Here is a 15,617-nt window from a genome sequence, read left to right on the forward strand (position 1 = left end):
AGAAAGAAAGAAAGAAAGAAAGAAAGAAAGAAAGAAAGAAAGAAAGGCTAGTCTGGACTATAGGCTCTGTCTTAAAGCAAAAAACAAAAAACCAAGATGGAATACAGATACCCAGATGGAGGCTTCCTGGATGACCACAGAAAGCCAAAGTGGAGGTTCTCTGGCAGCTTGGCTCAGTGTCAACTCTAGAAATTCCACAAAGGAGCTCCTAGGTGCTACTCAACTTTAGTAGGTGCCAAAGGACCTTGGGAAGCAGCAGCAGCAAAGGGAAAATGGGAAAAAGGACTCTGTTCTCAAATACCAAATACCCAGTTGACTGGCTTCCTTCCATGTTTATCAGAACCTTGGGTTTCAATTCTTTTTTTAATTCCTACACACATCCCAGGGCAGTTTTGGCTCCTGATTAATGTAACACAGGTATGTGGTTGGGAGAGATCACAGCTCACTATTGAAGTCTCAGATTCTGGAATGGATCCACCCAGGCAAATAAATAAAATCTAACTCTACTTTGACACATTTTTGTACGTGTTTTTACATTTTAATAATTTTTTTTTCCAAAAGTACAGTTTCGCCAACAAACGAAGGTGATAATGACTTTATTGTGACTGATTAGCAAAACTCAATTGTTCTTTTAACCCATCATCTGCAAGTTTTTGCAGAAAAGACAAAAACTTTGTAGTGTGATGACCTCAAATAGTGCAAATGAAATTTTTGTCTCAGTAAATCACTTGCTATACGAGCTTGAGGACCTGTGCTTGGACCTCCAGTACCCCAAAGCTGAGTGTAGTAGCCTGAGTCTCTAACCCCAGTCCTGGAGGCAGAAGTGGGACAGACAGGAAGATCCTATCAACTCAGACAGCTCCACATTTAGTGAGAGATCCTGTCTCAACGAGTAAGGTGGTATGATTGAGGAAAACATCTGACATTGACTTCTAGATTCCACACTGAGCATAGACCATGTATGTTCACCGCATACATATATGCACATACCGACATGAACAATTACATATACAACACACACACACAAAATTACAGATTTAGCAGAGCAAATAGCAATTTCTTTAAATCTCTAATTTATTTTCTGGCATTATATGTTTACTCAATATATAGTCCCTTCCTGACACACAGATCAATAATAATACTGGGAATTATTTATTTAATATTTCCTAGTTAATGAGCATTAGTCTCATTTAATGAAGTTGAGTATAGCTAATATTACCTCTTATAAAGTAGCTGAGACACGCAGAGGACAGGTAACTTATCTAGGGTCCACAAAGTGAAGAGTGGAACAGTTTTCCTAAATATTGTGCTTTAAGCTCTAACAACAAAGACTCAGAAAACCTTCCCACCCAAGACATGTCTATCCTATATGTTAAGCCTCTGGAACCCTTTCACAAACATTTTTCACTTGAGCACAAGTTGTAAATGAGGCATAACTGAACCATTTGGTTAAAGTGCTGAAAAATTAAGGGATTTCCATAAAATTCTACACAATATTACACTTGATTTTAGCCAAACGACCAGAAGTGGTAAGTTCTGCAGAATTAGAACTAGGACTCAACTTCCAATGATTTATTCTCTCAATCAAGATGCTTCACAACAAATAAAATCAGTACACACACAAAATTTATTAAATGTTCCTAAGGACTACTTATCTAAAAAAAAATTTATTGAATTTTTTTGTATTTCATACAGAACATCTTAATCATCTTTATACCCCCTTTGCCACTGGATCCCTCCTTCAGCACCCCCCCACTGGAATTCAAACATTCTGTCGTTTGTGTTAACGCCTATCATGTCAAGCCTACTTTTTAAAAAGGTACTTATAAACAACTCCAACATACAGAATCCATACATGAGAAATGTATGTTAGGATATTACAAAGGCCTATACTATTAAAAAAAAAAAAAGAAAGAAAGAAAAGAAAACATGTATGCTGGGTGCGGTGCTACATCCCCTGTAGTCCCAGCTACTCAGACAGCTGAGGCAGGAGGATTGTTTGAGTCCAGGAATTCTGGGCTATAGTGTGCTATGATGATCAGGTGTCTGCACTAAGTTCAGCATCAATATGATGACATCCTGGGAGCAGGGAACCACCAGGTTGCCTAAGGAGGGGTGAACCAGTCCAAGTCAAGGGATAAAAAAAATAAACCCTCAAGATAACAAAACCCCTCAACAACAAATAATTAGTAAAATTTGGTTAAGATGGTTACCCCTTCTCACCAGGCGTGATGGCACACACCTTTAATTCCAGCACTCAGAGGTACAGACAGGCAGATCTCTGTGAGTTCCAGGCCAATTAGGAGGCTACAGGGAGATGGTTAACCCCCATCCCCCAGCTATTTTATGCTTACCACAGTAGTAGATCATGTTATCAGGAAGACAGAAAAAGTTTATAGGCACTGAAAATAATACTCTGTGTCAATATGGGATTGTGCTGAGAATGAGAAAAGAGTGAATGAGTATGTTTTTCTTTTATATTCAAAGCAACAGGAAAGCACCAATTGTTTTTCCCACACTAGTTAAAAGTGCAGCAGCCTCATCATCAGATGTGGCAGCACACATCTATAATCCCAATTGGGATTAAGAGTTCAAGCCCAGCCTTGGTTATATACCAAATTCAAGGCAAGTACAAGGGATGAGGTCTTGTACTTTCTTAAACAAAAGAAAAAGAAAAAAGAAATAGCCTTTGAAGGCAGGCAGCCTAAATATCTCTCAGTATTGCATGTTAACATCAATAGTTTCTTCTGCAAAATGGGATAATTGTACAAAGTTTCAAAGTAGGGCATGTAAAAATAAGTGGCTATCAAGGAAATGGTAGATCAAGAGTACTATAAATTAACTTGATCTAACAATACACATCTACATGCTCCACCCAGCAACAGGGAAACACTTACACTTCTCAAACAGATGTGGAACATTCTCCAGGACAGACCATATGCTAGGTGATAAAACAAGCCAGGAGAGACCACATGCTAAGACTGCAATTATGCAAAGTCACATGCTAAGACTGCAATTATGCAAAGTATGTTCCCTAACTGTAATGGAATGAAACTAGAAATCAATAATAGGGAGAAATCTGGGAAGACACATATCTGTAGGGTTGAACAACATACTTTTTTTTTTGATCCGCCTGCCTTTGCCTCCAGAGTGCTGGGATTAAAGGTGTGTGCCACCATACCCAGCGAACAACATACTTCTAATAATCAATGGATCAGAGAAGAAATAATTAGGTAAACAAAATATATTGAGATGAATGAAAAAGAAAATAAAACTTATAACAAAACTTACAGAAATGCACAGTTATAAATCCAAGTATTAAAAAAGACATTCTTAAATCAACAATCCAAACTTATACTTACAGCACTTGACTAAGAAGAACAAATTGAACCTACAGCAAGCAGAAGGGTGAAATAATACTTAGGGCTGAAAATTAATGAAATAGAGGACAGAAAACAGAGAGGAAAAATGAACAAAAACAGAAGCTGGTTCTTTGAAAACAGCAAAACTGGAAAATGTTTACTAGCTAGATTGACTATGGGAAAAAAAAGAGGAGTTAAATTTAAAAAACCAGGAATGGAAGACAGAACAAGATCAATGATCTTATAGAATAGAAAGATTACGAGGGATCCCTGTGAATACCTTGTATGACAGACAATCTGACCACTTAGATGAAATAGTCAAAATTCCTAAAAGACATGAACTAATGAAATAGACTCAAAAAGAAACAGAAAATCTTAACAGATCTGTAACAAGAGATTAGTTATAAAAATAAAACAAAATACTGCACAAAAAGAACAGCCCAGATGACTTCATAATAAATTCTCTTAAAAAGAGAATTAATACCAACTCGTCAGAAACTCCTTCCCCCAAAATAACAGAAGAGAAAGGAATACTTCTCAGTTCACTTTATGAGGACAGTATGATTCTGACATCAAAAACCAGACACCACAAGAAAACTAAAAACTGGTATCTAAGTATAGCCATAAAACCCTTTAACAAAATACTAGTAAATCAAACCCATCAACACTTAAAATGATCATATACTATGACCTGGTGTCATTTTTCCTGGGAATAAGGTTAGTTTACCCTATAAGATAGACCAGAATGGAAAAGAGAAAAAGATTCAAGTCATGCGTAAAGGTGCATACCTTTAATCCCAGTACTTGGGAGGCAGAGGCAGGTGGATCTCTGTGAGTTCAAGCCCAGGCTGGTCTACAGGTCAGCTGGGGCTACAGGGACAACCTGTCTCAAAAAGACCCCCCCCCCAAAGAATAAAAACATTCATTTAACAAAATGCAACATTCTTTCATGATTAAAAAACATTCTACAAACTAGGAACAGAAATAAACTTCTTTCCATCAACAACTTTCATTTAAAATAAACCCACAAATAACATTGTATTTAGGGCTGGAGAGATGGCTCAGAGGTTAAGAGCACTGGCTGCTCTTGCAGAGGACCCAGGTTTGATTCCCAGCGCTCAGTTGTTGGCTAACAACAGTCTGTAACTCCAGTTTTAGGGGAACCTGATTCCTTCTTCTGACCTCTACAGGCATTGCACAACATGGATGCACTTACATACATGCAGGCAATTCATTCATATACATAAAATAAAAAAAAATTTTTTTACAAGCATTGTATTTAGTGGAAAAAGACTACATGCTTTCTTTCAGAAATCAGTAAGAAGAAAAACCTGCCCACACTCCTCACTGTTATTTAGCTTTGTACTAAAGGTCTGCTGGACTCCAAAAGACAAGAAAAATAAATGACAGACTAGAAAGAATAAAAGTATCTCTGTTACAAATGCCATGATCTTGAACTTAGAAAGTCATAAGCAATCTACTAAATAATTGAGAATAAAGAAACAAGGTCAGTAAGATTGGAAGAAACAAAATCAATACATGCTTTTTGTACCTGTATACCAGCAGTGAACAAATGAAAAATAAAATTAGAAAACAATTCCACTCAATACCACCATAAAAAAAAATAAATCAGGAGGGTTGCTCCTGCAGAGGACCTGAGTTCGATTCCCAGTACCCACATGGTGGCTAACAACCATTCAGTTCCAGGGACACCCTCTTCTGACCTCCACAGGCATTGCACTCATACACATAAAAATAAAAAATAGGGGTCGGGCATGGTGGCGCACGCCTTTAATACCAGTGCTCGGGAGGCAGAGGCCAGCTTGGTCTACATAGCGAGTTCAAGGACAGAGTGGCTACAGAGAGACCCTGTCTCAAAGGTAAGACCCCCCCCCCAAAAAAATTTTTTTTAATGAGGAATAAATTTAATAAAATAAAGATAAAACTTAAATGCTTTAAATGTTTAAACATTTAAATCTTAGAGGGCTGAGAGATGGCTCAGCAGTTAAGAACACTGGCTGTTCTTATTGGAATCCCAGCACCCACATGACAGCTAACTGTCCATAACTCCAGTCCCAGGGGATCCGACAGCCTCTTCTGACCTCCACTGGCACTGCACAACACAGGTGCACTGACCTACATGCAGGCAATACATGCATACACATAAAATAAAAATAATAGATTTAAATCTTATTCTATTCATTTCTATTCTTTTTTTTTTTTTTTGGTCTTTTTGAGACAGGGTCTCTCTGTAGCTCCAGCTGGCCTGGAACTCCCTAGGGAGGCCCGGCTGGCTTTGAAACTTACCTACATGCAGATTAGATGCTACACTCATACACAAAAAATAAAAAATAATAAATGAAATTTTTAATGAGGAATAAATTTAATAAAATAAATATAAAATTTAAATATGAGAACTCTAAGACATCTTTAAAGCAATTCAGGAAGACCTAAACAAACGGAAAATAACCTATACAACTGGATAAAAAGCCTTAATAGTGTTAAGATGGCAATATGCCAACGAGACATGGCTCAGTGCTTCCCAAGGCCCTGGGTTTGATACAGTCCTGGAGAAAAATAAAAAGATGGCAACATACCCAGACTGATTTACAGACTGACTATAATCACTATGATGATTCTAGCTGCTCTTTCTGGAGAAATTGGCAATCTGGTTCTAATTTTCATACAGGGCTGGGGTAAAGCACTTGCCTAGCACGTTCCAGGTCCTAAGTTTTCCCCTAGCATAGCAAACAAACCACCTCAGAATGACAAGCAAACAAATAAAAGCTAATTATTCAGACAGAAATGCAAACAAGTCAGACTAATAAAAAAATTATTCTTGAAAAGGATCTAAGTTGAAACATTTACACTTTCTTCCTGCAAGACTTATCTCAAAGTCATAGAAACCAATACAGTGAGGTAATGGGTCTTAGGAGAGACACATGGATCAGCGGAGCAGAACTAAGAACAGACCCTTACATTATGGCTGACTGAATTTTGACAAGGGTCACAAGATAATTCAATGAGGTTAAAAAGTATGCCACACACATTTTTATAACTCAAAACAGGTCATAAACTTAAGTCGAACAAAACTATGAAACTAATAAGACAGTACTTGACATCTGTTAGGGTGGCTGTAGCATTTTGATAGTCAAGTACAAAGTGGAACCCTCTTGCATTGCTGGTAGGAGTAAAAATCATACAGCTACTTTGGAAAATAGTTTTGGCACTTCCTCAAAATGCAAAAGTTGGAGTTACCACATGGTTCAATGTTCTATTCCTAAATATCTCCCAAGAGAAATAAAAATGTATGTCCATACAAAGAGTTGTGTAGGAATGTTCACAGCAGTATTTGTCACAATAGCCAGAACAGGGCAACAACTCAGTATCAACTGATGAAGAGATAACAAAACAGTACATTCATACAGATAGCTAGTGTTTGACAGTGAGAGACAAACTGAACACATTGAATTATATGTCTATTTTAATGGGTGAAATGTATGGCAAGAACACTGGCTGTTGTTGCAGAAGACCCGGGTTCGAATCCCAGCACCCACATGGCAGCTAACAACTGTCCATAGCTCCAGTTCCAGGGTGCACTTACCTACATGCAGGCAATACGTGCATACACATAAAATAAAAATAATATTAAAAAAATAAATAAATGCAAAGTGATCAACACAGTACCTGACACTTGGGGGAGAGCATAGATTTACTAATGTTTACAAATGTAAAATGCTCTGCCAGAGACACACCTTGTCAAAGACAGCGACTATGTCTTTTATAGATGTGTTTGCCATGTCTATGTATTTAATCATAGATATTATCTCAAAATGAAAAAAATTCCAAATCAGAAGTAATTGGGCTAAGGACCAGAGACACCCGATGGAGAATCACAAGCCATCAGTGGTCAGAGCCAAGAGAGCAAGAAGGAGGGTCTTTCTCAGCAGTGTGTCCATTGACACCTGTCAATCTGGAGATGTCCACATGGAACTCTGTTCAGCAAGAGAAAATGGGGCAACCACCCAAGAAGGAGCACATGGTACTTCTAAGACCAGGTTGGGGAGGGCAAGTATGGGATGAACAAATTACTTCTCTTGGGGGAGGGAGGGAAGAGGGGTTACAAAAGAAACCAGCTGTAACAGAAGCCACAGTGATACTAATTGGCCAACATGGTGGTAAAATAGCAAAAAGTTACAATGTATAACAGTGTATTAGAAAAAAATATTCGCTTTCTTCTTTGATACCCAATCAGAATTTGAATAAAGAAATAGGGGAAACACTTGATAAAAATTCTTTAAACTGCTGGGGGGGTGCTGGCCCACGCCTTTAATCCCAGCACTCAGGAGGCAGAGGCAGGTGGATCTCTGTGAGGTCCAGGCCAGCTGGGGCTACAGGGAGACCCTGTTCCAAAAAACCCAAAAAAAAAAAAAAATTTTTAAAATACTGGGGCCTTTTGCTGGGGGGGGGGGGGCAACCCTTTAATCCCAGCACTCAGCAGGCAGAGGCAGGTGGATCTCTGTGAGATCGAGGCCAGCCTGGTCTACATAGAGACTTCCAGGCCAGCTGAGGCAATAAGGAGACCCCTCTCAAAAAATGGAAAATGAATAAAAAAAAAATATTGAGGCCTTTCAGGAAATTATAGGATGTCTCACTTCTATAGACTGAGAAATCTACCAGCTTCATTACTGCAGCATTACTTAGACATCATATAACAATAGGTAAGATTTATTAAGCGCTTGTCATGTGCCAATCAACTGTGTGCTAAACTCATAATGTCCCAATCCTCATCCTAACTCAATTAATTAGATCAGATTCAATTCCCAGCAACAAACAGCAACAAAAAACTAAAACTTAAAGATTAATGTCCAAAGAGACTAAGAAAAGAACTATAAGCACCATAGTGATTTGGATTCTGGCGGGTAACAGACCCTGTGAGAATGTGAGATTTTTGAGTCTATTCTCCTTTTTTAAAATTTAATTTTTTTTTTTTTTTAAAAAACAGCATAGGGTAGTGGTTCATTTACAGAAGAGTGGGCGCCCCACACTTAACGGCTGTGGCGTAAAGTCCACACTGAAATACAGATCCTGAGACCTCCTGATAGCCACACAAAATTGTGAGAGAGGTGCCTCTTGGTGTTCTCAGCTTATTTTGTCCTTTCCCCCACATGCAGCTAAAGTCGACTAATAAAAATGTTCTTAATATGTTTGTGTGTGTGCGTGCATGAGCATTTAAAACGTCTTTCTGCTGGGCATGGTGGTGCATGCCTTCAATTCCAGCAGAGGCAGAGACAGGTACATCTCTGAGTTTGAGGCCAGTGTGGTCTACATAGGGAGTTTGAAGAGTTCTGGCTAGCTGGAGCTACATAGTGAGACCCTGTCTCAAAAAAATAAAATCCTTTCTGTTCTAACTGTTCAAAATATATGCTACCACTCTATAACATATACCCATACTGCTTCATCTCACAGTGTTCTCATATGTCCACCACCGTGCTCTGGGTGAGCATCATTCCCTCTCAGGAAGTCATATCCTGCCATTTATCAGATGTTCCTACCCCTATTTCATCCTGTCTTTCCTGAAGCTTCAGAACTAGATCACTTAAGTATTCAAAGGCTTCAAAAACGTTTTTTTCAAGGGAAATGTTTTTGGTAGATCTGGTAGGCATACGTAAGTATTGTTTCAAGCTAAAGATTACATACATGATGCTTCTTCATGGGAGTGATGTTACCAACCTCTGGCACTCAATTAAAGAAAAATTCTATGTGGCACAAGGGGACTAACTCTGTACCAACCCAAAGAAGCTTCAAGGGTCAAAGACCTAACCTAGGTATATGTGTTTCTGATACTTCTGATACCCTGAAAGAGTTTAAACAGGCAAACAAAGTTATATCATGTTTTTCTCTAAGTGGAACAGAACAAGAACTTCCTGAGGCTTCAGGTAAGTCAACTAGCAACTCAGTGATACAGTTATTCACCCCAAAGAGGATATGTCACCCACCTGTGCATGTTCCCATTGGTGGTAAAAGACTGGCCACACACAGTACACTTGTAAGGCCTCTCGCCAGAGTGCACCAGCATGTGACGATCCAGGGAGCTGGCTGAGCTCAGTGACTTCCCACAGATGCTGCATGAGTGGTCGGCTCCTCCAGTGTCTGTGTTGTGCTGCAGAAAGCAATCAGTGCAGTGGTCACTTGAGAAGATGGTACTGGGAAATACAGATCTGGAGCTTCATAAAAAGCAATGAGAGGCCAGGTGTAGTGCACGCTTTTAATCCCAGCACTGAGGAGGCAGAGGCAGGTGGATCTCTGTGAGATCAAGGCCAGACTGGTTTGCAGAGTTCCAGGCCAGTTGGGGCTACAGGGAAACCCTGTCTCTCAAAAACACGAAAAAATACCCCCAAACAAACAACACAACAGGGATGCCCATTTGTATCCCAGCACTCAGGGGGCTGAAGCAGGGGGACTGGGAATTTCCAGGCAGCAAGACACTGTTTTAAGAAATATAGGAAAGGGGATTGGGGGAGAAGCCAGGTGTGATAAATGCCTGTAATCCCAGCACTAGGAAAGTTGAAGTAGAGGACTGCTGTGACTTCCAGGCTAGCCAGACCTACACAGTAAGTTCAAAGCCAGCATGGACTACATGTAAAGAACCTCTCTAAGATGGCCCCCACCCACACCGAAACCAGAACCAGAACAAAATAGGGATTAGCACCTACAGTCTCATTGTATCATAAGAGATTCAGTTCATACTGACAAGTTACATACGATAAAGTCCTCTATAAATGATTAGTAAACTAGATGTTTACTATATTCTAAAAACGTATTGTGTTGATCTAGGCTGTCATAAAAACACGAAAATACAAAAATTATTTCATAACTACCCCCCAAATTACTAAATCACTAAACATTAAACAAAGCTCACAATTTACTAGGTAAATCAATTAAGATCAAATCATTCTGCTAGTGAAGGAAAAATCAAAACAAAAATACAAAAGGAGCGGCCAACCTGACGAATGTGCATAGTCAACTGGTGCTGGGTAGTGCAAATCTTTTCACATAGGGGGCAGCTGTAGGAAGACTTCTCCTCTTTCGTTTCCTAAAAAGGAGATAAAAACAGGATAAATTCAAATTGCAGTGAACTATTTCCTTCTATTTCTGAAATAAGTCCCCGTGTCTTAAGAGCTGGCTCTAAGTGTCTGAGGATCACCGGACTGGAGCTTGCTTCAGTGTTTGTGCAGGTCACTTCCCCATTCGCCCTTAGTTTCCTTGCTTATGAATGGGAAAAATAATAGAATTGCCTCACTGTGCTGAAGATTAAACCAATGAACAAAAAGTAAAGCACTGTGATAGTGCCTGGTACAGAGTAAGTGCTCAGTAATTGTCAGCGTTACTATTAAACACACTGTTTCATCAACTATCAGTGATGTTGAGAAAGATCCTATCACCTTTCGCTCGGCTAAAAGGGAACGTATTTATCCCCAAATTAGACCCAAGAGCTCTCAGCACCCTTTTCTTTTGTTTGTTTTTTGGAGTCTTTGTAGCCCAAGCTGGCCTCAAACTAATTATATAGCCTAGGCTTGATTGAACTCTTGATCTTCCTGCCTCCAGTTCCCAAGTGCTGGGTTTACAGGCACTTGCCACCATGTCTAGCACCAAGCACTATTTTCTATCAAGTCTCAAGGCCCCTCAACAAGTTTAGGAGATGTAATGAAGTCCTTATCAGAAAAAAATGTGCCCTACCAATGAAAGGAGTCCTCAGTGCCCCAGCAATGATACCCAGTGGAACAGCACGGCTCTGCCCACAAAGCTAATATCTTCGTGTTCATAAAGAGTAAGTGAGAAGAATGCTGTCCCTGTCAAAAAATGGCAAGAATGGCAATCAAACTGAGGATTTCACAAAAGGTGACAAAACCCCAGCTCATTATTCATTTTATTTTCCTTCAAAACATACAAGATAAACTGGTATAGTGGCACAGAACAAATTCCAGGATAGCCAGGGTTACACAGTGAGCCTGTCTCAAAAACAAAACAAAAAACAGGACAAGCCTCCTTTAGCAATATATTCCTACCTCTTTAAAGAAAAGGCTGACTTCTTTCACTGGCCCTCTGTTAAAAGATCCTTCTTCCAATAATTCATGGAGAATCACAAGGATTTGCCTATTATTACTTCTTTAGTACCATAGAACCTAGGCCCCATGGGTCCCTGTTTCTTTTTCCAAAACTATATCCAAGCCTGGTCAGTTCTCTAGGAACTAGGATATTCGGAGATTGCCATCGGTGGATTTCCCAAACAACAGGACGATCTGGGAAGCTCTGTGAAATAGATACTTCTGGACTTTTCAATATGCTGGACCAGAATCTGGGAGAACCTCAGAAATCTGTTTGTCTTCTAACCTTCTCCAAAGCCACAGACCCTGGGGTTAGGGACAGCTAAATTACTAAATCAGGAGATTATGTACTTCCATCGAGAATTCATGTAGAGTTGGAGCAAGAGCTCACACTGTGACAAGTCCAAACCATAAGAAAGCAAGTGGGGGAAGGGTTAGTGCTAATGAACAGAGAGGCTGGGGACGCAGGGATGAGAACTCCATCTCTCTAGGGGTTGGATGCCAAACTACACATTATTTTCTGGTTTTGAGTATCTTTTAATAGATCTCTTTTTAAAAGATTTTATTTTTTAATTTTATGTGCGTGAATATTTGTCTACATGTATGTATGTGCACCATGGACATATATGCCTGGTACCCATGGAAGTCATAAGAGGATGTCACATCCCTGGAATTGGAGTTATAGGCAGTTGTGAGTCAACATGTGGGTGCTGGGAACTAAACCTGGGTCTTCTACAAGAGTAGCAAGTACTATTTACCTCTAAGTCATTTCTCCAGTCCCTTGATAATCTTTTTAATGTGCATTCATTTGAGTTTCTGCTCTTTTTGCCATTAACACTAATTATTGAGCACTTACTACATGCTATGCAATGAATTTACAGCAACATAAGGTTTTGGCGTTTCTCCCTCCATAATCGCTAAGAGATGGTCACTTATTACAGATCCCATTTTCTAGATGAGGAAACTTTGGAACAGAGGGACAAGTAACTTGCCCTAAACAGACAACAATTAAGAAGCAGACACAGACTTAACACTCAGGCCAGCTGCTCAATAGCCCATACCCTAAACCACGATGCTATATAAAGTATGACCAAAGAAAGGATTAACCCCAAGGCACAGAAAAGAAACACCCTTGTGGTTGTTCATGAGAGGTGATGAAAATAAAGTCATCTTAAAGACTATAAAAACAAATGGCGCCATAACCAGACGGGTGGAGTGGATATGAGATGGTGCCTTGCCTGTAGCTACTTTCTTTCTCTTCAAAGTGAGTCTTGTTCAAAGCACTACCACGACCCTTTTCTAACCAGAGAAGTAGGCCAGTCACACAGTTTTCTCACTCTGTAGGAAGTTAAATATCCCAGTGACATTAAGAAGAAAAAAGAAATCTGCTCTCAGCCCACTGTCCATACACTTTTAAGTTCTCTCGGGGGTATAACAAGAGATGTCTCATAGCTGGGTCAACACTTGGGGTCAAGTTCAATCTCTGATGCATTTTTGTTAAATCACTAGGTTAACAATACTATATATTTTTTTCATTTAAAAGATTCACCAGTATTATGTAAATGTAAATTTTAAAAAGCCAAGCATCAGGCAGATGCCGTGGCTTATTCCTGTAGTTCCAGCTACTCAGAAGACTGAGGCAGGAAGATTGCTTGAACCCAGAAGTTCATGCCAGACTGGGCAACAGAGTGAGACCTTGTCTCAAAAAAAGCTCTAGGCCTCCAAGTGGCCAGTTACTTCAGAAGACATATTTAAAAAAAATATCATCTTGTGATCACCTTGAAGCAGACATCAGACACATTGTATGAGGCTCTGGGGGCTGACTGATATTGACTTTAGGGTTGATCATTAACTGCTGCCAAGCCTGGCAATGCCGTCATGCAGGCCATATTTTAAGTCTACAAAATCCAGGGTGCTTGGGAGAAAGGTAGTCTGTAGACTCAGATTTCCTAAGTTTTAAAGGCAAATGAAACAGAGAGGATTGTGATGCTGGAAGAGGCCCACCAGAGACGTCTGTGTCCAGTTATTGTAGCCATGCTGATGGAATCAGCATACTTCCTGAGCTGAAAGATAAAATTAGCAGCTAATGTGATAACTAACCATTTCATAATGAAACAATCTGGCACCCTTTTCAGCATCCGGCCAGAGCTAATCTGTCCTGGAACCCTATGCTCACACGGATGAGACTTTTCCTCAGGCTCCCTTCTATTCTCCCTGTCCTGTTCTTGGGTAAGGAGGATACTTCCTTCTTCCCAGCACTCTCTACCCACTGCATTTGTTTTCTTAAATTAGGTGCTATATTTAGCAGGCTACCTCTGGCCCAGACCTCCCTTCCAAAAAACAAAGCCACCATTCCAGACCTCTGAAAGAGAAAGGATGTAGGTTAACAAGTAGCTCAGTTACACTGTGGATCTACTTCCTCACTCATCTCTACTTAGGGATGGAAGGGACTGTGGGGTGTCTTCAGTGGCCCTATCTACTGTCTAAACAACTGGGAAGGAGCCAGGGCCTGGATTTGGGCCTGCTCTGCCTGTGTTGAGCTATCTATTTAAGGAAGAGCTCTTGCCTATCCTCCATTCAATCTTGGTAAAATAGAGAAGGATGAAGAAGACAGTGACCTCATCTGTCTTATTCATCCCTGAATGCTGAAAGTAGCTGGCTGGAAGTAGAAGCTGGGTGTATTGTAAAATGAGCTGATAGATGGAGACAGATGGAGAGATGGATGGACAGGCATATGAGAGTGGAAGTAAACCTTTTCTTCCCAGAGCTAGTACTCCTTCTTGACTCAGGCCACAGTCGTACAGGCTGAGTATTCTCTCAGTCACCCATAGGAAGAGAGGCACATGGAGGAAAGGGAAAAAAGAGAGGTGTCAATGCTCCAACCCTGAAACATCACTGAGGTCTCTGAGTCCTCAGGCTTGAGGCAATACATAGCTGCACACACTGCGGTGGGATTTGGGGTTGCTGCCACTTCCCAGAAGGCAGAGTGTAGCAGAGCCTGAGAATTTATCAAAATCCATCCTAGATGTGTTCAGAGAGAAGTCTGTATAAGGATAGTCATTAATTCACAAAACCCCAACAGGTTTGTTTTGAAAAGAACACCTTTCCCTGACACTCTCTTCCCCACGGAGTTGACAGGGGCTTTGATAACTGCATTAGTCCTTCTAATTTCTGTTTATCAGTTACTCTTTTCCTGATCCTATGTCCACTGAAAATTCAAGAGGATTAAATACATGAAACCCAGGGTACCACACATAAGTGCTCTACCACTGAGCACAGCCCTGTTCTGTTCACTGGATCTTCAAGCAGATTTTCCAAAGCCGAAATCTGCACCTCTTCAAAACTAAAAAGCTAAGCAGCAGCCCTGAATAAACACGACTTAGTCTGCTATCTAATCTGAAGATATTTAAAAAAAAAAAAAAAAAAAAAATAAAACCAACTGGGCAAAAAAAAAAACAAAAACAAAATCAAGAGGAAGCAAAGTAGCTACATTACGATGATGACATTGTGTTGGAATTGGCATGGATGGGGAAAGTGGTTAACACAGGCCTATGGTAACTAACAGAATAGCTTATTACTTCCTGTCTTTGACCATCAGCGTAGTCATCTATAAAAGTAACTTCCTGGGCTGGGGAAATGGCTCAGTCTATAAAGGGCTTGTTACAAAGGTGTAAGGCCTGGAGGCCCAATCCTCAGCACTTAGGAAAATGCTAGGCAGGCATGACTGCTGCCTGTGATCTCAGTACCTTTGGAGATAGAGACAGTGGATCCCCAGGGCAAGCTGGCTAACTACACTAGTAGGAATCAGTGCACTCCAGTTTCAGTGAGAGACCCTGCCTCAAAGTAGAGTGGTGAGTGACTGATAATTGATGTCCACCCTAGGCCTCCAGACATACTTCCACATGCATGCACGTGCATTTGTACCCACACACATACATACATGCATGCATACCCAGACACAGACAGACAGACAGACAGACAGACAGACACACACACACACATGCAAACAATTAGTAGCATTCTTGTGTAGATTAACTAAAATAACTTTCAGATCTAGGTACATGGCAGGTATTTGACAAATCTGTCCCTACTTGCACACTTTTAAATGTTGAGAATTCCATCAGAAAGGTTACAGAAATTGCTAGGT

General features: G+C 40.2%; 1 protein-coding gene across 5 annotated transcripts in view; it reads right to left on the reverse strand.

The window, feature by feature from the left end:
• Rreb1 (ras responsive element binding protein 1) overlaps positions 1-15,617 on the reverse strand; it is a 70,666-nt gene that overhangs the window by 52,879 nt on the left and 2,170 nt on the right. For 4 of the 5 annotated variants that reach the window (XM_029562854.1, XM_017797774.2, XM_008831652.3 and 1 more), the window contains exons 3-4: positions 10,369-10,458; positions 9,362-9,525 (exon numbers count right to left, since the gene is read on the reverse strand). In XM_029562854.1, coding sequence (XP_029418714.1) covers positions 9,362-9,525; positions 10,369-10,458 — 254 coding nt within the window. Of the gene's footprint in view, positions 1-9,361; positions 9,526-10,368; positions 10,459-11,102; positions 11,150-15,617 lie in introns of those variants that run through there. The other variant, XM_029562855.1, reaches the window with a different exon arrangement.

This window comes from Nannospalax galili, unplaced genomic scaffold (assembly GCF_000622305.1).
Source record: "Nannospalax galili isolate Female #2095 unplaced genomic scaffold, S.galili_v1.0 scaffold72, whole genome shotgun sequence".
NCBI classification, from domain to species: Eukaryota; Metazoa; Chordata; class Mammalia; order Rodentia; family Spalacidae; genus Nannospalax; species Nannospalax galili.